Genomic DNA, 27,447 nt, shown 5'->3' with positions numbered 1-27,447 from the left:
ATGGCTTACCTAAAAATGACAGCTACGGAATCGATGACAAATCAAATGTCAAGATGAAATTTTCTAATCTGTGGAAACGCCCCTCGTCGTGTCAAACGTACGTTGTCGAGATTATTGTATATTTTGTGCATTATTTTTCTATTTATTGGTAATATTATTGTAAATTTTGCATTAATATTGACTTTACTTTGTTCCGAATAAGAAAAATAAGTTATTTTAGTAATTACATGTTGTGTTTTGAAACATTGTATGTGTCATTCCAATACAGTGCAAACTATCGATTTTTCAGGTTCAGGGCAAGGAATAATTAGTTTATACATCAAATTTCGGTGCTTCTGATACATCAATTAGGTTAATAAGCATCAAAATGACCGACTCGAAGTATTTTACCACCACGAAAAAGGGGGAGATATTCGAATTAAAGTCGGAACTCAACAGCGATAAAAAGGAGAAAAAGAAGGAGGCTGTCAAAAAGGTACTGTAAAATATTTGTAATTACCACTTACCTTGCACGAAATTCATATTGCAAGGCCTACTAATGGATTTATCTCTATTTTTCCAAAGTTACATGCAAGGGCAAGGGTCTTATTTATTTCGGATGTTTCAGGTCATTGCGTCCATGACAGTCGGTAAAGATGTCTCTGCGCTGTTCCCTGACGTCGTCAACTGCATGCAAACAGATAATCTGGAGCTAAAAAAGTTGGTCTACTTGTATCTCATGAACTACGCCAAGTCACAGCCAGATATGGCCATCATGGCAGTTAACACCTTCGTCAAGGTATGTTTCCATTGTCACTTATCTTAATTTAACTATTTGGAATTCTGTAATGAGTTAATTGGAAATCCTGTAACTGATTCTGCTTTTTCTAACTTTAAATTTGATTTGCATGGTTGAAAATTATTAATATTTTCCGAAAAATCTTTTATAGTAATATAGTAAATTCATCTTTTTATAATATTGGAGCATGGGAGTTTCAGTGTTGGGCTTTTACACAATTCAATCAAATGGAAGATGTATAATATTAAGACAAATTTCATTAATGAATAACTACGCTTAGTGTAGTTATTTGTGTGTGTGTGACTTGTCTTTTTTATCGTTTTAATGTCTACTGTACCATATTATGATGGGTGGAAGGATCTACCAACATACCAGCTTGTTAAGGTAAACAAATGATCCAAAAACCAATCGACTCATCAACTTGTAGATTTACACATTAAATCTCCCTAACAAGAACTAACATGAATTACTTAGCACACAGTAACTAATTTACTTAAAAGCATTTTTAATATTATTTTTATCCATGTAAAATTAAACCCTGCATGTAATAGATATTTAACACTTTGACTACCGAGAACCCGCCTGGTGGGCACTCGTAATGTTTGCTCAGATGCCGGACAACCCGCCCAGCGGGTTGTTTTGTACGCAGATATAGACGACCGGTTTCAGGGGTAGTACGCCGTTTTTTTCCCGGTTGTGAAAGTGTTAAGATTGCATGATATATAAACTATTTATTTTCTGAATTAAGCCCATCACTAGTGGATGTGTAAATCTACATTCAAATGTAAACACAGTGAGATATATACCAGTGTAATATGCTAAAGTATGTACTAAGAATATATAATACCATGCCTCATCCAGATTAGACGCACATTGGCTACAATAATCCTGTATTAATTCATACAGTAGAACCCTCTATTCTGTTACTTGAAACTATGTCCTTATCTCCGCTCATGCTATTCAATGAGTGGGTTTGGTGATAGCAAGTGATTTCACTAATAAAAAAAAAAACACATTTGTTAACATGAAATAGATTCAACAGTTTTTAACTCTGTCTTTCTACTTGTGCTTGTCAGTTTTATTGATGGGACAGTGGTATGTGACCATTCTTTATTTTTAGCCTGGGTATGATAAAAAGGGGAAAAATATTAAAACAGTATAATCAACACTTGATTTGGGACTCAGTACTTTTATATCTTCCGTAGCTGGTGTTTAATGCACTAACTAAAGGGTTAAACTATATACTTTTATCTATCATCTATTCCAGCGGTCGGCAACCTGCGGCCCGCGGGCCGCATGCGGCTCGTGAACCTGGCACTTGCGGCCCGAGAGCCGCCTTGGCTATTTTGTATGTAATAGTGACAAACAACAATGTCTCATAAAGTCATAAATATTAACAAAGTACGGCCCGCGTCACCTCCGTTAACTACTATTTGGCCCTTGGCTGCTAAAAGGTTGCCGACCGCTGATCTATTCATTTCCACTCATACTATTTTGTTATTAAATAATATTTACTTGGTAACAAAATAGTACAGTAAATATTCACTCCAAATTTTTATATTATTTAACTTTAACCATGACCAAATCAAATAAACCTGAAAGTAGAGTAGCAAGTATAGCAGGTTTCTACTGTGCGCTTATTGTCAGTTGCTTCCATATAATTCATTGTATTGCTTTCTTTTTTTTACACCCAATACAAAATACAAACTATGTTGAAACATCTCCAGGATTGCGAAGACTCCAACCCGCTCATAAGAGCTCTGGCTGTACGGACCATGGGTTGCATCCGAGTGGACAAAATCACGGAGTATCTGTGCGAACCGCTGCGGAAGTGCTTGAAAGATGAAGACCCGTATGTAAGGAAGACAGCAGCCGTGTGCGTTGCTAAACTGTACGACATATCATCAAGCATGGTGGAAGATCAGGTAGTTATTTTTGATTGTGCTTACACGATCTTAATGTGAAAAGTTGACTAAGTTAAGAGAGATGGTGCTGTCAAATAACTCTATGGTTATAATATTCACCTGTGGACATACCCTTTCCGCTCTTATTTCCGTTATGCCCTATTTAAATTACGAATAAGTTGTAATCTGTAGGGCTAAGATGGTCGGCTCTTTATCATTTGTCATGTTCTAACAAATATGTAAGTAAGGAAGTGACGCATGGCATGACAAATGATAAAAATGCGACCATGATAGCGCTTCTGGCTATCTAAACAACTAAATGTTGTTGGCAGGGCTTCCTGGACCAGCTAAAGGACCTGCTGAGTGACTCCAACCCCATGGTGGTGGCCAACGCCGTCGCCGCTCTCTCCGAGATCAACGAGGCCAGCGTCTCTGGACATCCACTAGTCGGTAAGCACTGGATGGATTTGTGTTTTTAATTGCAATAGGGTATTTGAAATAAATTATTTTACACAATGCATAAAATAAAGCACCAGAAAATGAATAGAGAAACGTAGACAGCAGTTATTTTTAGACACAATTTTCTATTTTAAACCCCGAACTACAAAGAGTAAGTAATTTGATTGTGACGTCACATGCTAGTGTTTCATACAAATTCCATAGTAGCAAAATCGTTTTGACAGTCCGACAAAAGAAACTGATTTGACTAGTAGTTAAATACCATAGGGTCTGCCAGGGCAATTACATTTATGGGTCAAATCCGACTACTCTAAAAATACAAGAAGTTAGTCTAGTTAGCCACTTTTACTCATCCACTGGCCAGCTGGGTCCACACAGAGCGAGCATACGCGCGAGGCATCGTAGGCCACGTCTACGCCTCGGCTAGTCTGTGGCCGTGAGTAAGCCCATTCATATAGAAAAAAAATCCTCGCGCACAAAACGACCTGTGTCGACGTGCCTCGGCCGAAGCGGCGTGCGCGTGTGTCGACCCAGCTATTGGCACACTTTTGCCAGTCATGAAAGAGAGATCACCCGTGTTTTTTTATTTATTTATAAATTTTTGGGTCTAGTCCCCGCGAAGTTTACGGGCAGCTGTCTGTGTTTATATTTTTTAATCTTGGTATAAATGGCTCTAGAGTCTCTAAACTCACTTCTTGTATTTTTAGACTAGTTGCATTTACATTAAGCTTACCTGTGAAAGAGCCCTCGAGCCCTACTTGCAGGATTAAATTTGAATTTCTTACCGAGGTTTTGATTTTTTTTGAGAAATTTGAATTTCTTGCAAGTGCCCAAAACTTGTACTGAAGGGTGATCTCCCGTGAGACAAACAAATTTTATAATATATGAAACTATCGCGTTTTGAGCTCATATTAACTCACTCTGTGTCGAAACGTCGGTGAACGAAATCTAATTTTGTTCATCGTTGCAGAGATGAACGCGCCAACTATCAACAAGTTGCTCACGGCGCTGAACGAGTGCACCGAGTGGGGCCAAGTGTTCATCCTGGACGCGCTCAGCAACTACTCGCCGCGCGACTCGCGCGAGGCGCACTCCATCTGCGAGCGCATCACTCCGCGCCTCGCGCACGCCAACGCGGCCGTTGTGCTGTCCGCCGTCAAGGTCAGCCATTAACCTTAAGAGGGCGTAGAGGAGGGCAAATTTTCAGATTCTGTCAAATTACCCCATTTCACACACAAACGCAGCTCACGCACACTACCTCAATTTACTGGGACAGGTCAGTGACCCCTAATGTTTTTTTAAAGGTGCTGCTTCGAGTTTAGTGTTAACTACTAACCTTCTTTGAGGAATTCAAACTGTCACAGCTTTCCTTTGTGAGAAGACAGAGAAAAAACACTTTTTTATATATAGCTTTCCTTGTTTGTTCATGTCATGTCATAGGTATGTGACGTATTAGGTAATTAATTATTTTCGTTGTTGACTTTTGTATTAAGATAGGTTCAAAACGGCGACGCTCTTAACTGTCCATCGGTGGACCTTATGCCTTTTGTAATAAGGTTTACGGACTGTCAGTTAACAGTGTGGTGGTGGGCAATGGTAGGTATGCGGTTTTTAGACAGACCGAATTAAACCTAGGAGTTTTATTATTAAAAATATAAGAAATCATCTCATCTATCTACTCGAAAAAAGTGGACTATATCTAAAATTATCCCTTTATTACTTATAGGTCTTGTAACATATTTTTTTACAACTAAAGACGCTTATTTAATTTCACTTATAACTTAATTTTTAAAGCTCTGTTAATAATAAAGCTTTAAAAACATCTAATAAAATTCAGGTACTACACTTATACTTTTGTAAGTCAGTAAGTGATGCTTACTTAAAACTTATTGGGAAATCAAATAACTCATAATTACCTATATTAAAATATATAAATGTACTATTTCATCTCATTTCATCCCAATCCGCATTGGGCTAGCGTGGGGACTATAGCCCAAGCCCTCTCGCGCATGAGACGAGGCCTGTGCTCAGCAGTGGGACGTATATAGGCCGAAATGATGATGATGATTTCATCTCATACGTTCAATAAGGCCCAGGACCGGGCCTTGTCACCCGCACTGACAGAGGGCCTTTTTAGCCCTACATAATATTAAAGAACTGTGTCCCGGATAGTATGGGTTCTGGTCCATGGCGCGTCCTGAAGTAACTTATACAGTGTGTAATCGTTAAGTGTAGCCAGGCTATAATTCCGTAAATATAACAGATATCAGAAAACTTCAAATTGATATCAAAAGTGCGTTACCCAATGAGTAAAATTACATTTATAACTTTTTTTAAATAAAAGTAGAAATATCTCAAACATTAACTTCAAACCCTCCCATACATTTAGTACGACGACTCACCCCTCAAAGAACGTCGGTGTCCTAAGAGACAAAACTGCTTGAGATTCATTATTTGCGATAGTAAACTGTAATAGAATAATAAAACTACCGTTTATTAAATAATAATCTCAAGCAGTTTTATCTCTTACGACACCAACGTTCTTTGAGGGGTGAGTCATCGTACTAAATATTTAGGAGTTAGGGAGGGTTTAAAGTTAATGTTTGGGATATTTCTGCTTTTATGAATAAAAATATTAATGTATTTTACTCATTGGATTACGCGCTCTCTATATCAATTCGAAATTTTCTGATATCTGTTATATTTACGGAATTATAGCCTGACTACACTTAACGATTACACCCTGTATATCATTAGATAGTTCATAGCCTATATCGATAGAATATATCGTTCTTATGAGCGTATTTGGTGGGCATACCTTATTATTAAAAAAGTCTACTGCTTTATACTCGGAGTAATTAACAATGGAGCCGCCATTAACAGGCGTTCCCCTCTGTCGAAAATAGGCGGCCAATGGTCAACCACATGTCAACCATATGTATGGACTGACGTTTGGCTGACTTGACGTACCTATACATTTGATGTGCCCCTCCCCCGCAAAAAACGGCAGACTATTTTGTACCGAAAATTTTAGACATGGCGTCTCCGTTGGTTATATCCTCTAAGGCTTTATAATAGGGTGGCACTGGTGGCAGAAACTCATTTCATTTGTAAAATTATCACCTGTAATTTATCTGTAAAATATAAAAACATTGTATTCACACTTTTCAAATGCCAGATGATTATTTTATTTAATTTTATTTCAATATTTAATGTTTGACTTGCCACGTGCGGTGCCACAATTATTATTCAGAAAAAATATATGAGTGCCTATTTTATAGTGATACTTTTTAGAATGGAGAATAAATGAGCAAAATTTAACAATTTTTTTATTTAGTACAAATCACCACACTGTGATTGTAAAAAAATACATATAATATTCATTTATTGTGCAAAAATCAGTTTATTTGTATGAATCGTTATACATACCTATAACGATTATTTAAAAACTGAATTCCTCGTCCCTAGATTATACAAAAATGATATATAACTTGCCCTAGTTGCTAAGAGCATGAAGAAATATAGCATAGATTGGACCGGGGAGCCGACCATTTCCCCTCTTCCCTTATTTTTGGTATACGGTACGATCTCGTTGCTACCGGGCCTTATCAGCCCATTATTTGGTAATAACGGTATGCAAGGCATCTAACACAACTAATAAAACCTCCATGAACAGAAATGGGTGACATATTTTATAAGATTTGACAGTATCCAAGAAGAATCTTCAGATTCAGAATCATTAAACGGCAACTAAGCCACTAGTATTGGGTTGCCTATAATCATTTTTCTGTGAATGTACTCGTAAACCTCTATCCGTTAGTATGCGATTCATTAATGGACGCACCATGGCCCAAATCGGGACACAGTTCTTTAACACGTAATGTTAATAATCAGTGAACATTATTAATTACGCTCAAATGCTTAAGTTTCAGTACAGGTAAAAGTACATATGAGCTGTACTTTTAATTGTTAGTACAATCGGCATCAAATAGATAGTGACGGCCAAAGTGACCAAATATAGTTATAGGATCTAAATGTGAACGAATAAGGTCAGGTGAGGCATATAAGGCCCACCTTTATATTAACTGAAATAGTTTTATTAATAATCAGGATATTATGACCAAACCAATTCAATATATATTTCTCATTTGTTCATGTTTCTTACACTGCTACTGTTGCTGTTACTGTTACCGACACAAACACCAGAGAGGAGGAGATCAAAATACGCATCCAAAACGCCCTGCGGTGCAGTGCAGCCCTCCACAAAGTGTTGGTGTCCGGGCTTCTCAGCAAACATACAAAGTTACGGATATATAAAACCGTTATACGGCCTATCCTAATGTATGGCTGTGAGGCCTGGTCCCTAACACTAAAAGAAGAAGGTCAGCTCCTGGTAGCAGAGAGAAAAGTTTATCGCAAGATCCTGGGACCTATTCAGAGAGATAACGGCACCTGGAGGATCTGGAAAAATGCCGAGATCGAGGAGTTAGTGGCCGAACCCAATATCATCGGCGAAACGAAAGCGCACAGACTTCGCTGGTTCGGTCACCTACTCTGAATGGGAGAGGATCGGGCTGTCAAGTAGGCGTTCTTGGGACGTCCGACTGGTAGCCGTCCGGTGGGTCGGCCCAGGTATCGCTGGGAAGACAGTGTGGCGGCGGATCTACTTCAGCTTCGCGTCAGTAACTGGCAGGAAGTTGCGCAGGAGCGGGACAGGTGGCACGCTCTCGTTTCGGAGGCCAAGACTCTCTTTGGATCGCTGAGCCAAAATAGTTAGTTAGTTAGTTCATGTTTCTTAATACAGCTTTTGAAAAATCCATTTTATAAAAAAAACATACCATGTTGGTTCGGAACCGGGCCTTGTTACTGGCACTGACAGTGGGCCTTCTTACAATTAGTCATAGTACAAGTTCAAGAATAACAGAAAATACTACCGGGCCTTATTAGCTTTTATCATGAATTAATTTCATCTTAGATTTAAAATGGTCTATAGTAAAATACGGCCTAAATGAGTCATGGAAAAACAAATTGTATTTTATTTAGTACCTATTTGTTGTTCAAAATCTTCAGTAAGCTAACTTATAAGACTCTTTCTATTATAATTAATCTAGATTGACAGTTTACTTAGCAAATTGTACTTTTACCTTTAGGTTTTATGTCGGAAATATTTCACCCAATTTGTACTGAAACATAAGCATTTGAGCGTAATTAATGATGTTTACTGATTGTTAATCTTAAATATACCTATTATGTAGGGCACTTAAATTATTTTAGCGGACCAAGCGGATGTGTATGTTTGTGGACCACTTTTTTATTTAAATAATTAAATTGTAATTCATTCAAAAAAAGCTATTACAATTAGGGATTTAGATACCTCACCTACCTTATTACAAAGCATTACAAAAATGTCCAAAGGCCAAAGCCACGCCGATAAGACATAAGACCTCATAAACGACTTCATAAATATAAACGTTCACTGAAAAAACCCAAATTCATTTCTGATAATTTTATTTCGTTACTGAGTTATCGTTTTGCACCGAATATCAATGAAATAAAAGCACGTTGTTGTTTGATAGATACATTTATATAAACATCGTCACATGAAACCAATATAGGTACTCGTAAACCAGACCACTGCGATGCCACTGGCTTTAAATATCGTTCTTTCAACTGATGATATAGCCACAAAAACCCGCTGAAACTGCAGGTCGAGTCTTGATTTCAATTTCTTGATGATATATCATTGCATTAACTTTCAAAGCACATGATAGATCTTAGAATAGCAACAAAACTGGTTGAAACTAAGAATTTTATTGCTGAAATTATGTGAACAACATTGCTTCGTCTTCATAAATAAAATTTTAATAGTTTATATTGTTTAGGCTAAAATGTGAAGAATTTTGTTGATAAATTGTTTATCTAGTATATTGACATTATGTCATATATGTTTTTAAAATGACGTAATATGAATACCAGCACAATGAAAATTTATTCCAATAAGAAATAACAAATCTTCAAACTTTTTTCATTTTAAGTGAATTAGGAAGAAGCTAATTATACTGATTTGGTTGTATTAATATATTTTATTAAATAGTTTGTCATATTTTTTAAGTATTATGACTCGTGAATAAAAATAAATCGAAATTTTAATGACTCTAGATCTCCGTGTGACGTTATTTATTTACCCTATTAATTTTGAACACAGTTTTTCACTGGTATCATCATTCGTATACGGACATGAATTTCTGTCAATATATATGCCAAATCGAACTGTCAACTTGGAAAAAAGAAGTACGCGTCCGCTTCCAACGGCCCACAGCGGGCATCTGAGGAGAAGGAGAATTTGACAGATATGGCGGATGTATGGAAATTATACGAAAGTTTACGTTTACGATTGAATTTCACTGTAGCCTTTAAGAGGAAAAATAGGAAAAGCCTGATTCGTTGTAGTCCAGTTATCTGGCTTTCGAAATCACTCGATTTTATAGCATGAGCATCGATTTTTTTATACAAATTTTACTAAACGCTGACACTCGTTCATCACGTTTTAGGTACAACTTTGCATAAGTGTATTTATTATATTGTAAAACATTTCAGATTTTCAAGGGTGATTCGTTGTAAACACACTCTTTGGGATATTAATGACATTTATTATAATTTTTTTTATCAAGAGATGTGAACGCTAGCGACTAAACGGTGACTGCCTTTTTCGCTGATTTTGCTCGATGCAGTCTTAAGTTGCTCACGGCGCTGAACGCGTGTTTTAATCATTTGTGTCGAAAGATGGTAGTAAATGTACTGACTACATAATTTACTATGACAATACTCCTCTAGTCTAAATTCTTTTTGCCCATACTAAAATCTTTAGACAAACCAATCCCTAAGTATATACATTTTCAAAACAATAGGGTATTTGACTGTACGAGTATGCTGTATTTAAAATAAAATACTTTACACCATGCATGAAATAAGCACCAGAAGTTTATTAGAGAAACCTAGAGAGCAGTTATTTTTTTAACCCCCGTATAAAACTATAAATAGTAGGTAATTTGACTGTAAGAATATAATATATTACATATACTGGGTCAAGCAAATCTTGTCAGTAGCAAACGGCGGCAAATTTGAAAAATCGCGGGTTAGCAACACTGTGTTCGAATAATTCGAAAATCGCGTGTCATCTGTGCTTTATCTATGGAATATGGATCGCGAATGACAGCCATCATCTTTGTTTACATTCTGAATCGATTCTATTTCAAGAGATATTTCTGCTGTGTCACCATTAAATACCAATTTATTAAATAAGATTGTGCTTAATCAAAGCTAAGATGCCTACAATGCCTACGGTGGCAACTGAGAAATCTAATAAAATATTAAAATCCAGTAGTAGGACATCTACCTGCTGAAGCAATGATTTTATTCATACATTCTTGTTTAACGGCATAGTCCACTTCTAATTTTATTTTGAGATCTTCAAATTAGTTAATCATTTTTATCAACATCACACACCGCTTTTAAATTGTCTGTCCATACCTATTAATAACAATTTCAAACATTTTCAATAGAGAATCCGCGAGTGACAATTTGAATTGACGGGCGCGCTCAGCGGAAAAAAAAGTTTAGGTTCGATGTACATTGTACATTGCTGCTTTTCTTAGCGCAATACTACTCTTTGAGTGTTGCCCTACTTTAGTTTGCTTTACATTGCTACTGACAAGATTAGCTTGACGCACTATATGCTAGTGTTTCACATAAATTTCATAGTAACATATAGTTAACCGTTTTGGCAGTTCGAAAAAAGAAGCTGATTTGACTAGTAGTCAAACACCCCATTCTCCTTCCAGGTCCTGATGAAGTTGATGGAGATGGTATCGGAGGACACGGAGCTGGTGAGCACACTGTCCCGCAAGCTGGCGCCGCCGCTCGTCACGCTGCTGTCGGCGGAGCCCGAGGTGCAGTACGTGGCGCTCCGCAACATCAACCTCGTCGTGCAGAAGCGGCCCGACATACTCAAACACGAAATGAAGGTAAGAAATAAAAGTAGTGTCATATTCCGTTTTAACCGATCTTGACTTTAGGAGCTCCATAGCCTGGTAAAAATAAAAAAATAATCTGTTTATTCCATAGAAAAGCATGCATATTTACAAACTTAACTACTAATCTTAAATTAAAAAGATTTTTTGAATTAAGGAGTCTAAGTAGATAGGTAGATGGGAGGTAGGTAGGTAGGTAGAGAGTGCCTTTAGGCTTTAAGTCGCCCATTTGTATTATTTTTTGTATTTTGTGCAATAAAGTTTAAATAAATAAATAGCAGAGATGTGGGACGAATGGCATCAACATTTATGAAACTGGGCTTTTTAAGATTCTTTTACGTCGAATTCCGCATGATCGAGGGCCGTGCATGACCACCGTAAGGGCTCATTTAGAGGGCGCGCGAATTCGCAAGCGATGTTAGTTACAGGGCGGACCGTTGAGGTTACATCAATTCAGCCGACCGATCAAATAACGCAATGTAATGAAAGTCGCATGCGAGTTCTCGCACCGTCTAAATGAGCCCGAAGTCGCTTTATGTTGTAGGGATATTTGCGTTGCGTAATTTGTGTACGTACTTCCAATTAATTCCTCATTCGTTTATTTTGCCTCTCCCTTTGGGAGACCTACAACAATAACCAAACCTACAACATAATTAATTATATGTGGCGATCGATGCCTAAAGGGACCTTATGCACATGGAGCATAATAGAAATCCACATATTTCAAAATAATAATTCTACAATGTTATTTGTCCCCAGGTGTTCTTCGTGAAATATAACGACCCGATCTACGTGAAGCTGGAAAAGCTGGACATCATGATCCGGCTCGCGTCGCAGGCGAACATCGCGCAAGTGCTGGGCGAGCTGAAGGAGTACGCCACCGAGGTGGACGTGGACTTCGTACGCAAGGCCGTGCGCGCCATCGGCCGCTGCGCCATCAAGGTATAATAGAACGACCCGATATAAGTGAAGCTAGACATCATGATCCGGCTCGCGTCGCAGGCGAACATCGCGCAAGTGCTGGGCGAGCTGAAGGAGTACGCCACCGAGGTGGACGTGGACTTCGTACGCAAGGCCGTGCGCGCCATCGGCCGCTGCGCCATCAAGGTATAATAGAACGACCCGATATAAGTGAAGCTAGACATCATGATCCGGCTCGCGTCGCAGGCGAACATCGCGCAAGTGCTGGGCGAGCTGAAGGAGTACGCCACCGAGGTGGACGTGGACTTCGTGCGCAAGACCGTGCGCGCCATCGGCCGCTGCGCCATCAAGGTAAAATAATTAACGATCACAAAACATGTACGAACGTGTACAGATAACAATAGCAGAAAAAATAGAACATTAAGCTTACATCACTGAATTACCTTCGCCCTACGCTTCGCCTTCGCGAACAACACCCTAGAGACTTGGTCTGTTCGCGTATTTCCAGTGACTTATTACCAGAATGCTTACGTCCCACCGACGTAGTATAAAATAAACAGAAGAATGAAAAAAAATAAGTTAACCGTTTATTGTCAGAACTAATTCACACTACATTTTTAATGCCAGGTGGAACCGTCAGCCGAGCGCTGCGTGTCGACCCTGCTGGAGCTGATCCAGACGAAGGTGAACTACGTGGTGCAGGAGGCCGTGGTGGTGATCAAGGACATCTTCCGCAAGTACCCCAACAAGTACGAGAGCATCATCTCCACGCTCTGCGAGAACCTCGACACGCTGGACGAGCCTGAAGCCAGGGCTTCCATGGTGAGTGCGGGTTAGACTCACGCTATTGTAGACGCCAAAAAACCGGGCAAGTGCGAGTCGGACTCGCGCACGAAGGGTTCCGTACCATAAAGCAAAAAAAAAAACGGAAAAAAATGCAAAAAGAAAACGGTCACCCATCCAAGTACTGACCACGCCCGACGTTGCTTAACTTTGGTCAAAAATCACGTTTGCTGTATGGGAGCCCCACTTAAATCTTTATTTTATTCTGTTTTTAGTATTTGTTGTTATAGCGGCAACAAAAATACATCATTTGTGAAAATTTCAACTGTCTAGCTATCACGGTTCGTGAGATACAGCCTGGTGACAGACAGACGGACGGACGGACGGACGGACGGACAGCGAAGTCTTATTAATAGGTTCCCGTTTTACCCTTTGGGTACGGAACCCTAAAAATCGTTCCGATGAGGCCATAAATCTTTAGGCCGGCCCCGCCCCTTTTACTACCTGCTTGTTGGGATGCGTGTCGCTGATTATATTCGCTGGTTGTGTTAGTATTGAATTCATTTATTAAAAAAATATGCTAATAATTTATAACTTTGTAATAAATACCATAATAAATATCAATGAATTAAAACTTAAACAATAAACTTAATTTACATAGTTTTCGTCGTCGGAACTGTCGGTATCACTGTCATCTTGTAAATATTATCACCAGACGGTTCTAAAATATTAACGAAGCCATCGGTACTATAATAAATGCAGATGTATAATACTGTTTCATCGAGCAAGCATATAGGTAATTCATCGATAAACAATATCGACTCTAGCCGCATCCTTGGGGGTCATCCATTAATTACATCACACGTTTAGGGGGAGGGAGGGGGTCAAGAAAATGTGACATATTGTGACATGGGGGAGGGGGGAGACACAGAATTTGTGACGTCTCTTTAACTTCATCAGTAACCGAAAATTTATTTAAATTATTTTATTCGCTGTACATTTAAATAACAAGTTTTTAAAACGATAATCGTTTTTATTCGTTTAATTTTCTTTTTTAAGCAGTTTTAGGTTATAAAATTACTAATATTTATATCGTCAAAAATATTTTGATAAAATATTAATAATATTAGTAAGTACCTAAGTACTTAATTCGATTTGGCGATTTCGTAGAAAAAATGTGACGTCACACTAGGGGGGAGGGGTTTGCCAAAGTGACCAAGTGTGACAAGGAGGGGGGGGGGGTCAAAAAACCTAGAAATTCGTGTGACGTAATTAATGGATGACCCCTTGTTGACAGCTCGTTTTATTACCCTATCGGATCGTTTGGCGTCTATTATAGACCCGGCCGGGGCCGGGCCGGAGCTTCCGGCACTTCGTTTTCTATAGAAGCACCACGTGCTCACCGATCAGCCGTCATAGAAAACGACATGTCGGACGCCTCGACCCGATGTAGCGTGAGTCATCCTTTATTCCATCAAAAATTCGAGTTTAGGCTATTCCATTTTATTTAATTTCGACTGTTTTATGTCGCACTATACTTCGTTTTTTTTAGCATTAGAAATAAGGTAAACAATCTTGATGTGTCTTTTAATTGAAAGACACATTTTAAAAATAAGATACGGCAAATATGTAACAATTATGAATCTAATACGATCATTTATGTTCTTCTGCTTTCGTAATTAATAGTTTTTGATTTTTAAAAAGCGTTTTTCAATTAAAATTGATGTCAAGATCGCTTACCTTCTTGCAACTTCTTTCTAATACTAAAAAAAACGAACTATATATCATGAGCATCTAAAAACGTGGAGGATGATTTGTGGCAGCGGGGCTAATCTCCATGGAACGTTTAAATGTTCTGAATTAATAGATTATTGTTGCAGGTTTGGATCGTGGGAGAGTACGCGGAGCGCATCGACAACGCCGACGAGCTGCTCGACTCCTTCCTAGAGGGCTTCCACGACGAGAACGCGCAGGTATACTTCATTTCAGTGTCGTGTATTTGTTTTTGGGTCTACTTACGTGGTGTTTACACGTTTACAATGTACGGTTACAAGTATTCGTGCCGTTCCGTATAGCTAAACCCTAGATACGTTATTCACTCTGCCGTTGATGATTATAGTCGGACGGAACCGACCGGGCGTGAAGATATCCGAACAGAAGACAGTAGCCGTGCGGACCCAAAAGGAGCCGTCGACAGTTCGACACGTTACGTATCATCATATCAAGCACAGCCACATTACTAACGACTCTCCACCAAATACAGATTGTTTATTTTACAAATTGACATCACAGATTGAACCGGCTGTGTAATTTTATTAGAATATGACCTAAAACTGCTGTTACTAGCTTCAAATCTAGGCGTGCTATGACTCTTCGTCGACCGGCCTGATCGATGTGAATACATAATTCATGGCTCAAATTAGGTTGTCTAATATGATATTGGTCTAAGGCTACAAATATAATGACCACCAAAAAATACTTTGGTACCCTAAATAAAAAAATCATGCTTACCAAAAAAAAATTCTGAACACCAAAAAAATAAGGCCTTAAATTACAAATGTACCACCATTTTAATTACGACTGCACTTCAAATTGTATTCGAATACCAAATATATTGAATGATTACCAAAAATCATTAATGATCACCAAATCTTGAAGACCAAATAAATGCGATATTTTCACCTAAATAAACCACTATGATACCAAAAAATTTATACATATTACCAAATAAAGTAAAATGATGCCAAAATTACTAGCCCCTCCCGCTCAACCCCCGTACCCCGCACCGCATAACTTAAGTAGGCATACTGAAATGCTACTAGAAAAGTATGTTAGGTTAGGTTTGTACTGCTATCAGTTAAGTGGGCTAGGCTAGGTTAACACTGCGACCCTTACAGAAACGAATTGCTACTAGAAAATTGGGTTAGGTTAGGTTTGAACTGCGACCCTTACAGAAAAGAAATGCTACAAGAAAAGTGGGTTAGGTTAGGTTTGAACTGCGACCCTTACAGAAACGAAATGCTACTAGAAAAGTGGGTTAGGTTAGGTTTGAACTGTGACCCTTACAGAAACGAAATGCTACTAGAAAAGTGAGTTAGGTTAGGTTTGAACTGCGACCCTTACAGAAACGAAATGCTACTAGAAAAGTGGGTTAGGTTCAGCGAACTGATATACATGGAAGTATTCTGTCCGCTCAGTTATGACCCAACGTAAACTATTCGATTGTAGGCGGTGCTTACAAACTGTTTGATTCGCAAGTTCAGTTCGACCGAGATGACAGTCAGTGACGGATGGCTAAATTGATTTATAAAAACAACGTTTTTTTGTAATTAAAAATGTCTTCATGTGTCGTGAAGTGGTGCAGAAGTTATTTTAGTTCATACTAAGGACAGTGGAATCACTTTTCACTTGTAGTAAACAGATAACTTCAGTAAAATTTGGAATAAACATGACGATTTATTTTCAATACTACCGTGCTAGGCTAAAACGTAACAACTGCATACGACTTTCATAACAACATACGACTTTTTAAATTGCGAGGATAATAGGGATGGTGTTATGCCAAATAAAGTAGACGATTTTATTAACTTGTGTTTAGTTTAGGTATTTTCTATATAATTATAAATGTAGTAATAAATTCCTTCTTACAGATTTGTATTTTCCTTTTTTATTTCATGAGATGGAGCTATAAAAAAACTACCTAGTTATTTCAAATTAATAATCAAATTTGGTATTGTCATTTTACATTACTTTCCATTCAGATTCGCACAAGATGCTATTCGCAGAGAACTATGGAAAAAGCTGTCCAATTAGAGAGACATGAAATTGAGTGGATGCCTGTCAAGATATCTAGAATATGTTCTATTCACGAGATATACCCGTGAGATAATCATACCCGGTCTCCTATATGTAGATACATTTTTTTCTATCGCGCTTTCACTGGATTAATTTAACAAATACACACATTATCTGAAAATGTTGATCATTTGAATCCACCCCCTACGTCTACTGTCACATATATGTAGGTTCTCTCTCAAGCCATTTCCGTCAGTAGAAAAGAGCGGCAAATTTAGAAAATGTAAGCGCGCGAATGGCTGTGGTCCCATACAAAATTTTAATTTTGCACTTTTTTTTCTAATGACAAACTTGCTTGACCGGCTATATACATATAAAATATTTCCATTGGAACTGGAAGTGGGGATTTATTGTGCTCCGCCTGTTTTAATATTTTTGACCCGATTCGTGTACCCATGTAAATTGTGCAGACTGTATAGCCAGTCCGATTTCTAAGATCAAGTTCGCCATACATTTACTTACTTTATCTTAGAAAAACGGACAGACTATACTTGAACGTAACTTCGCACTGCCATACAAATTGATACTAAAATATACAAAATACTTATTATAGCGGAATACATTTATACAACAATGATATATTTACTTATGTTGAGTTAGTCTGTCATTTCATAACAACATTTTAACTAGTTATCTTTTAATCTGCATTAAATTATTATACGTGAATTATTTGACTGGTTCTTCAATGTATGGCATAAACCTATCCCTGTCCAAGTCATATTCTAATCAAATATGAGCCGCGAACTCTCAGCGGCCAGTACGTACAGCAAGAAGGTTATTAGCGGATTAATGTCGCTGATTGGTAGTTATTGACATTATATGCATTTCATCTACACTTAGCTATGTACCATTAGTATAATAAAGACGACTATTATTTCGTTTACCAGCTTTGATTACAGGCTCTGTAAGCGCGTCGTCTTATTTGAATGTAGGCGTAATTGTGTATGTGTGCTAATTGGGCCCGAGAATTTGAACGGTAATGTTCCTAAAGGCGGTTTCCATACTAAATATATGCGTTCACTGGTTAGGTTAGGTTTGAACTGTGACCCTTACAGAAACGAAATGCTACTAGAAAAGTGGGTTAGGTTAGGTTTGAACTCCGACCCACACAGAAACGAAATTCTCCTAGAAAAGTGGGTTAGGTTAGGTTTGAACTGCGACCCTTCCAGATAAGAAATGCTACTAACCTTACAGAAACGAAATGTTACTAGAAAAGTGGGTTAGGTTAGGTTTGAACTGCAACCCATACAGAAACTAGTAGCATTTACTAGAAAATTTTGCTTTGCTTTAATAGGATAGCAAGATTTAAAAATTTGGTTATAATTTTACATTAAAATGGAGTTCTAATTTTGGTGGTCATTTACTATTTTTGGGTTTACAATGATTATTTTGGTGTCATTTTATTTAATAGGATAGCACGATGTAAAAATTTGGTTATCAATTGACATTAAATTGGGGTTTGAAATTTGGTAATTATTTACAATTTTTGGGTTAATAATGATTAAATTGGTGTCATTTCCTTTAATAGGATAGTAAAATGTATTAAAATTGGTAATCATTTCTCATTAAAATGGTGTTATAATTTTGGTGATCATTCATTATTTTAGGGTGGTAAAGTAGATTTTTTTGGTATTAAATTTTATTAAATCTGGTGATCAGTTAAATAGCAGCCTTGGTCTAATCGCTTTTTCATGTCACTAAGATTTACCAAGATTCCGATGTTGACAGGTCCAACTGCAACTGCTGACGGCGGTGGTGAAACTGTTCCTGAAGCGGCCAGCAGACACACAAGAGTTGGTGCAGCATGTGCTCAGCCTTGCCACGCAGGACTCCGACAACCCCGACTTGAGGTAACATAGAACCTGAACTATACAGGGTGTGTCTGACCATGGGGCTTTAAATACAGGGCTCGATTCTACTCGCTAAACTGAGCTACTTTTATTATGGCACCAACCCCGAAATCCCGATTTTATTTTTTTATTTCATACATTCTGATTTTCTGATCAGCCAAGATCAGATGTCGACGTTTTCTATGGAAAAGCCAAAAAAAATTCCCCGATTTTTAGGGTTTATCCCATAATAAAAGTAGCTCAGTTTAGCGAGTAAAATCAAGCCCTGGATTTAAAGCCCCATGGTCAGAAACATACTGTATTTAATTCCCCGAGTTCCAGTTATCGACAATCTAGAGATTTGGACTTATTATGCATTTTGTAATAAATCGCAAATGCAATATCATGTCTGTGGGACTCAGAAGTAACTTTCATCCAATGGAATATCACGTTTGTAGGAATCGAGAGGTTAATATGAACTTTCTTCTAAAACGTTTCATTTAGCACGATGTGTCTTGACAAACCTTGGTTTTCACTCAAATGCATTTCCGTCAGGAGTAAATGGCCATGGTGGTCTTTCACGCTTGTGTTTTGTACTACACGATGTCCACCTTGTGGAATTTTATACAGTTAGAAATATATGGGCAGTATAACTCGCGGCAGAGAACTGTTATTTCGTCTTAAATTATGTTGTGCCTGGTGTAGTTTATGTCTTATCAACGTATCTTAGAGTCTATTTTCCCATCACAAAGAATCAAATCAACATATCAATGTGTCACCAGGGACCGCGGCTTCATCTACTGGCGCCTGCTCTCCACGGACCCCGCGGCCGCCAAAGAAGTAGTGCTTGCAGACAAACCCCTCATCTCCGAGGAGACAGATCTCCTGGAGCCGACGCTGCTGGATGAGCTCATCTGCCACATCAGCTCGCTCGCGTCTGTGTACCACAAGCCACCTACGGCATTTGTTGAGGGTAAGCTACGTCACTATGGGAGAGAAAGTAACTAACTGGGATAATTGTTTTTAATTCCAGGTACTAAAATGACAGTCCGAATGGTTCATATATTAACTAAATTGCTTAACTCGACTGCCTGTATTAGTGCGAAACCAGGCAAATTGTACTATCGAACCGTCATTTTTGTGTCTAATATAAAATAGAGTTTAGTTGAAGGAGCAAGTCGTGTTCGTATGGCTGTTAATAGCGATATGTGTGTGCGCAGGTCGCGGCGCGGGCGTGCGCAAGTCGCTGCCGGCGCGCGGCGCGGCCGAGCCGGCCGAGGCGCACGCGCCGCAGGCCACCGTCATCCCCAACCAGGTAACACACTTTTATTTGGGAGTATTAAAGTATTTCTCAATTATATTTTTTTTAATTTACCAACTTTTTTAAAAACTTTTTTTTACCAAAGTCAAAAAATAATGACCTAAAAAACCAACATTATAACAGCATAGGTACCCAGCACAAACTTTTTAGGGTTCCGTACCTCAAAAGGAAAAAACGGAACCCTTATAGGATCACTCGTGCGTCTGTCTGTCTGTCTGTCACAGCCTGTTTTCTCCGAAACTACTGGACCAATTATGTTGAAATTTGGTACACATATGTAAGTTTGTGACCCAAAGACGGACATGTAAGTAAACAAATGAATTTTGAACATTGGGGCCACTTTAGGGGGGTAAATGAGAAAATTAAAAAATAAAGTTTTTCAAACTATATCGCGTTACATATCAAATGAAAGAGCTCAATGTGAGAATCACAAATATATTTTTTTTATAATTTTAAAATAAACAGTTTAGAAGTAATTCAAGAAAATAGGCATAAAATTACCATTCCTCCCCCCCTTTATCTCTGAAACTACTCAGTCTAAATACATAAAATAGATCTTTACCTATAGATGACAGGAAAACCTATTAGAAATATGTAGTCAAGCGTGAATCGGACTAATTACTTAGTTTTTGATCCGACCCCTACGGGTTTTTTAAAGGCAATTGACTCGCGTTTCACATATAAAAAATTCATTGTTAAAAATTGAGTAATGTACGGAACCCTTGGAACGCGAATGCGACTCGCACTTGACCGGTTTTTTTAAATATAGCTATGTCCATATTTGCAGGACCTCATATCACAAATGTCAAAATTACTTTCTCAAGGAATATTAAAACCATTCAATTTGATTGATGAAGTAATGATCAAGAAATTAGAGGAACTGAAGGAAGATAATGAGACCATAACTACTAGGTAACTAGGCCATTCGGATCACAATGGTATCGATTGAAATTCGTCAAGTACTTATATGCTATCTTGTAAAGGCCTGTCTTTTCTCGAGTTGTGAAAAGTATTATGATGAGGAAAAGTGGTATTTACAGTACATATGGTGTTATTTTCCCGCACTAGTGCCCTCCCTTCGGTCGTGCTTTAATTTCGTTGCGAATTTGCTACTTTTCGCACTTGTATCGTATCTAAATGAGTATTCTGTTCGGCAGGAGTCGCTGATCGGCGACCTGCTGTCCATGGACATCGGCGCGCCGCCCGCGCCCGCCGCGCCGGCCTCCAGCCTGGACCTGCTGGCCGGCGGCCTGGACGTTCTAGTAACTAGTTTTTATCAGCCTATCTTTATACTTTTTATTATTTATCTTTTTGTTTTTTTTTAGGGGTCATCCATTAATTACGTCACACCAATTTCTAGGTTTTTTGACCCCTCCCCCTTGTCACACTTGGTCACATTTGGCAAACCCCTCCCCCCCTAGTGTGACGTCACATTTTTTCTACGAAATCGCCAAATCGAATTAAGTAAGTACCTAAGTATTATTAATATTTTATCAAAATATTTTTGACGATATAAATATTAGTAATTTTATAACCCAAAACTGCTTAGGAAAGAAAATTAAACGATTAAAAACTATTTTCGTTTTAAAAACTTGTTATTTAAATGTACAGCGAACTAAATAATTTAAATAAATTTTCGGTTACTGATGAAGTTAAAGTGACGTCGCAAAGTTTGTGTCTCCCCCCTCCCCCATGCCACATTTTCTTGACCCCCTCCCTCCCCCTAAACGTGTGACGTAATTAATGGATGACCCCTTAGTAGCCTGTATAGTGTCCCACTGCTGGGCAAAGGCCTCCCCTGTCTTTTTGATAAACCTCGTTTCTCCCTAAATCACTGATATTTAATAATTTATATTAATTATTTTAGCTCTGAAATATTTTCTTTTTAGTACGATTTGAATTTCGCAATGTCTGTAATTTATTTAAAAAATCGGAATCGAATATTATTGCATTGATTTTATAATTTTTAAATATTTTTGGTTCCCTGTCCCAGTCGTAATATTTTTTGTGAATTGTTGTGTTGTTTGTTGTGTCAGTTGGGCGGTGGTCCGGAGCCGGCGGCGGTGGGGGGTGTGGGAGGGGTGGGGGTGGGGGGCAGCACGGGGCTGCTGGGCGACATCTTCGGCGCCGCCGCGCCCGCCTCCTACGTGCCGCCCAAGACCTGCTGGCTGCCCGCCGACAAGGGGAAAGGTACCAGTACTTACCGCATGAGCTGGAGTTACATTCACGAAACTGCCTCGTGTCAAGAAATGTCACTAAATTAACCAATCGCTCAAGAACCTAGAATAAAGTTGTCAATCTCTAAAGGAATAGTCCACACAAATCTCTAAAGGAATAGTACAAAGCAATTAAAACAGAAAAAAAGGAAAAAAGTATGGTATGGTACAGTCACCTGCATTAATATGTTACTCTTCGAATGCCGCAAAAATATGTGAATAAGATCGTGTCAGATATTTTTGCGGCCTTCGAAGAGTAACATATTATTGCCGGTGACTGTACTAAGGTATATTCATATTCATAACAACGGAATTCGCGGCACACCTTGAGCGAGACATCAACCAATTTGATTACTGGATCTGAGTTTGCTCCCTAGGCCAAAATCAGCCAAGGCCGATTGAGAATTTGACGGTGATGGAGTTGCATGAAATTGACCTGTTTTCTTCAATCTATTTCTGTTTCTATCAATCAACTCAAATAAAAATAACTACCTCCTTTGCTTGTAGGTCTGGAGATCTGGGGCACGTTCAGCCGACAGGGCGGGCAGCCGCGCCTGGAGATGACCTTCACCAACAAGGCCATGCAGGCCATGAGCGGGTTCGCCATACAGCTCAACAAGAACAGGTAATTTATAATAATTAACTTATAACAATCTCTTATTATATCTTAACTTTCTCGAAAAATATCAATCTAAACGTGAGCCGTCCGCCTAAGAAATCCATGTGATCTGCACAAGTGTAGCAAGTAAAACCGAATTAGAGCGCTGATTTTGCAACAATCGACGCTTTCACCTTTTCTAGCTACATACACGAATATGCGAGAACAAAAGTGTACAGGTCCTGTGATTAAAATGTGCTCAATGTGAGTGACAGCCTCTGAGTTTATACTCCATTGCGCCTGTTTTATAAACTTTTTCAACTCCCGTACTTTTATTTGTCATTTAAAGGGTTGTGCATATACCTTTAAACCCTTATTTTATAGTCTTTAGTCTATTCCCAAAAAAAGTATTTGTGCATACACGCAGTATCTTTTTAGCACTTTTACGATACTTCGTGTAATCACCACTTAAAACCTAATTTTAATTGTCATCTTTGATAGAAGAGTGAACCCTAACATGTTTTATTTTTTATTTCATTCATTCTTTTTCCGCCCGTACCCTTCATTCATTGCTATTTCTTGAATGAAAAATATTCGTTAAATTTATAATTTTATTTCAAAGTAAGTGATTTGACGTAGAAAAAGTATTGTATGCAACGTTGTTTAACTGAGTCAAAAATTACTCGTGGCGTCTTTATTAACAATTTTCGGCTTCGCCTCAAATTGTTATTCACGCCTCTCTCTATTGATCTCTCTTAAACAACGGTTGCATAATAGTAGTTTATGTGACTGTTACATAATGAAAGGCATTAAAATACGAGTGTGGGTTTATGAAACGAATGAAATGAGTTTCATAATAGTATCACACGAGTGTTTTAATGCCTAATTATGTACAGTTACATACACTGCTTTATAAACTTTCTATGATATATTCACTAACTTCATATTACAACCGACTTTGCTCTCTGGCGGAACTCGCGGATATGAGATGGTGTCTCCGAAATATATTTATCGCACATTTTACACGAAACTTTTGTTATAGTTCCTTTAAAAACAACAAAATAAATTATTTTTTACTTATAAACTAATTAAAAGATAAACTGTACGTCAAATGGCGGCAAATGAAAACTTTTTTCACTCACGTCACGCATCCGTAGTTTTTTTTAATTCAGAGACAAACTAGAGTCGGGGTCGATTACCATATCGTCCGATACCAACTTACATGCGAGATTTGTCAATATTGTATGCAATTGTCATTTGATTTCGAATAAAACGTCATCTCAACTGATATTAGAATAGGGGTCAAATCAAATTGCTTTTTTTTTCAGAGATGTTCGAAATTTGAAATGCATTACCAAATCGATTTTGATATAGTAATGAAGCTATTACCACATTTTCACAGATAAGAAATTTGCTGTAACAAAACAGTTTATCGTAATGTGGGCCATTATTTACGAATTTTGAAGGCATCATAGACAGTTTATGATATGTGTGTAGATAAAAAACTATATCGCAATTTTAAAACTTGATATTAAGAGTGTATCCGTTTTGTAGTTTCGGCGTGTTCCCGGCGGGCAGCCTGGCCGTGGGCGCGCTGGCGGCCGGCGCCAGCGCCGAGGCGCCGCTCCCCCTCGCCACCACCGGCCCCGTGCAGCGCATGGAGCCGCTCAACAACCTGCAGGTACCGTATCCTACCTGGCCTGCGGGTACCATACCCGGCCACTACCTGGCCTGCGGGTAACATACCCGGCCACTACCTAGCCTGCGGGTAACACACCCGGCCACTACCTAGCCTGCAGGCACCATACCCGACCCCCAGTGGCGTGCAGTGGAGATAAGACTTAAATCGGGCTCTAGAAGAGTCATTCTTGAAGGAATGTAACGCAAACTATAAAAATCGGCAACTTTTTTTTTGGTCATTTTGTATGGACTGCCTACCCTAGTGCCTACCTTTTTTTGTATGCACTGCACGCCACTGCCGACCCCTAGTCTGCAGGCACCATACCCGAACACTACCTAGCCTGCAGGTACCATACCCGACCTCTACCTAGCCTGCTAATATCGTACCCGACCACTAACTAGCCTGCAGGTAACATACCCGACCACTACCTAGCCTGCAGGTATCATATCCGAACACTATCTGGCCTAGCCAGCACAGTGGGAACACTGGCCACGTTCCTCTTTTTTTTACTCTCTGCACGAGTTACACAGGCAACCAAGCATGAAGATGCGTAATACATTTACAATCTACGCGGCTGCCTCGCTCCGAAATTTAGGCGAATATATCCCTAACCCTATTCATAAGGCCAGTTAACCTGCTATTTGTCTTTTTTTTTAATTGTAATTAACGTTTATTGTTGTATATGAAAACCCTTTTAAAAATATTGATCAACTTATGTAAAAAAAAGTATCTGTAGTATTTGATACAAACCAAGCAGCGGCTTAGAATCAAACCTTTTTTGACCAATTTACTACGCAACTAGACAAATCTTACTGAAATTAGTACGATAATAAATAAGATAGGTAGTTAGGTAATTAAACGAATTATAGTTCGTTTTTTTAGCATTAGAAAGAACTTGCAAGATGGTAAGCGATCTTGACATGTCTTTTAATTGAAAAACGCTTGTTAAAAAAAAAAACTATGACTTATGAAAGCAGCGGAATATAAATGATCGTATTAGATTCATAATTGTTACATATTTGCCGTAACTTATTTTTAAAATGTGTTTTTAAATTAATAGACAAATCAAGATTGTTTACCTTATTTCTGATTCTAAAAAAAACTAACTAAAGTGCGTCAAGCAAATCTTGTCAGTAGCAATGTAAAGCAAACTAAAGTAGGGCAACACTCAAAGAGTAGTATTGCGCTAAGAAAAGCAGCAATGTACAATGTACATCGAAACAAAACTTTTTTTTCCGCTGAGCGCGCCTTGTCACGTACGTCAATTCAAATTGTCACTCGCGGATTCTCTAATGAAAATGTTTGAAATTGTTATTAATACGTATGGACGGACGATTTAAAAGCAGTGTGTGATGTTGATAAAAATGATTAACTAATTTGAAGATCTCAAAATAAAATTGTAAGTGGACTATGCCGTTAAACAAGAATGTATGAATAAAATCATTGCTTCAGCAGGTAGATGTCATACTGGATTTTCATATTTTATTAGATTTCTCAGTTGGCACTGTAGGCACCTTAGCTTTAATTAAGCACAGTCTTATTTAATATATTGGTATTTAATGGTGAACACAGCAGAAATATCTCTTGAAATAGAATCGATTCAGAATGTAAACATTGTAAACCATTTGTAAACAAACAAGATGATGGCTGTCATTCGCGATCCACATTCCACAGATAAAACACAGATGACACGCGATTTTCGAATTATTAGAACACAGTGTTGCTAACCCGCGATTTTTCAAATTTGCCGCCGTTTGCTACTGACAAGATTTGCTTGACCCAGTATATAACTAAATCAATGAAATTATACTAATTCCACATACATTGCAGGTGGCGATAAAGAACAACGTGGACGTGTTCTACTTCGCGTGCCTGATGCCGGCGCACATCCTCTTCACCGAGGACGGCCAGCTCGACAAGCGGGTCTTCCTCACCACCTGGAAGGAGATCCCCGCCGCCAACGAGCTCCAGCATTCCCTCTCCGGCGTCGTCGGCACCGCCGACTCCATCGCGCACAAGATGACCCTCAACAACGTCTTCACCATCGCCAAACGCAACGTGGAAGGACAGGACATGCTCTACCAATCACTCAAACTGACTAACAACATCTGGGTTTTACTTGAACTGAAATTACAACCAGGGAACCCGGAAGCGACGCTCAGCTTGAAGTCGCGGACTGTCGAAGTGGCATCTTGCATATTCCAAGCGTACGAAGCTATCATCAAATCGTAATCTCGTTCCATGTTAAGACGTGTTAGGGCATTTTCACTTAAAGGTGTACCATTTAGTTTCTTTCGATTATCGCAACTTTTGGGTTATTTCTACTCAGAATAGATTTGTCCCGAAAAAAATGACAGTTTCGTAACGCATTTTCACATACTTTTTGTATGGACCGTTACAAAACTGACACCCAAAATTTGTATGAAAAACTGGGGACACTTTACTCGTGATTCTGAGTCTAAATAACCCAAAAATTGATGGTTTAAAAAAAAGTAAATGGTACCATTTTTCCTGAAAACCCCTATTATTATAGTATTCTTAAGTTATAGACTTTATACGATTGTAAATTCCATTAGTGTATGAATGTTTATTAGATTCTAGCTTTTTGAACGAGTTTCGCCTAATAGTGTATTCGGGAGAATATTACGAAGAGAAAAGTTAGAAACTTTATTAGATTATATGAAATGATATGCGAGTATATCGGGGCGAGTGGGATGGAAGACTCCGGGAGAATTATGCCGTGTAATGGCTATAAATAAATAATTATGTTAATTTATATTGACCTTTTATTCCGAATTAACCCTTCAGACTGAATCTACTACCACTAGAGCTAGAGTTAACTACTTAAAAGAAGCCTTTATCAATGAGACATGTCGGCCCCGTTGGGCCTCTACATTCATCATCTTCTAACTGTACACGAATTTCGCCGCTTTAGACAGGGGCATCTAGGAATCGTCTAGAACTCTAGACCGAGTTTAGAGCAATTATTTCATGCAACCGATGATACCAAAAATGCGGGGGTGCGCGGGACGAGGTTAGCGAATTCCCGTGCCGTGATTGGTCCGTTCAAAG

General features: G+C 38.5%; 1 protein-coding gene across 1 annotated transcript; it reads left to right on the top strand.

The window, feature by feature from the left end:
- The first annotated feature begins 45 nt into the window (after positions 1 to 45).
- On the top strand, positions 46 to 27,147 carry LOC134674756 (AP-1 complex subunit beta-1). The gene is made up of 18 exons (XM_063532887.1): positions 46 to 97; positions 290 to 475; positions 608 to 778; positions 2,506 to 2,703; positions 3,015 to 3,132; positions 4,112 to 4,302; positions 10,983 to 11,165; positions 11,931 to 12,113; positions 12,720 to 12,914; positions 14,756 to 14,848; positions 18,459 to 18,580; positions 19,342 to 19,532; positions 19,780 to 19,874; positions 21,038 to 21,142; positions 21,917 to 22,070; positions 22,604 to 22,721; positions 24,249 to 24,375; positions 26,206 to 27,147. The coding sequence occupies exons 2-18, from the start codon at positions 368 to 370 to the stop codon at positions 26,605 to 26,607; spliced, it is 2,754 nt and encodes a 917-aa protein (XP_063388957.1). The 5' UTR covers positions 46 to 97; positions 290 to 367; the 3' UTR covers positions 26,608 to 27,147.
- The last annotated feature ends 300 nt before the right edge of the window (positions 27,148 to 27,447 follow it).

This window comes from Cydia fagiglandana, chromosome 20 (genome assembly GCF_963556715.1).
Source record: "Cydia fagiglandana chromosome 20, ilCydFagi1.1, whole genome shotgun sequence".
In the NCBI taxonomy this organism is placed as follows: domain Eukaryota; kingdom Metazoa; phylum Arthropoda; class Insecta; order Lepidoptera; family Tortricidae; genus Cydia; species Cydia fagiglandana.
Note: the sequence above shows the minus strand (reverse complement) of the source record. Positions and strands in the feature narration are given on the sequence as shown.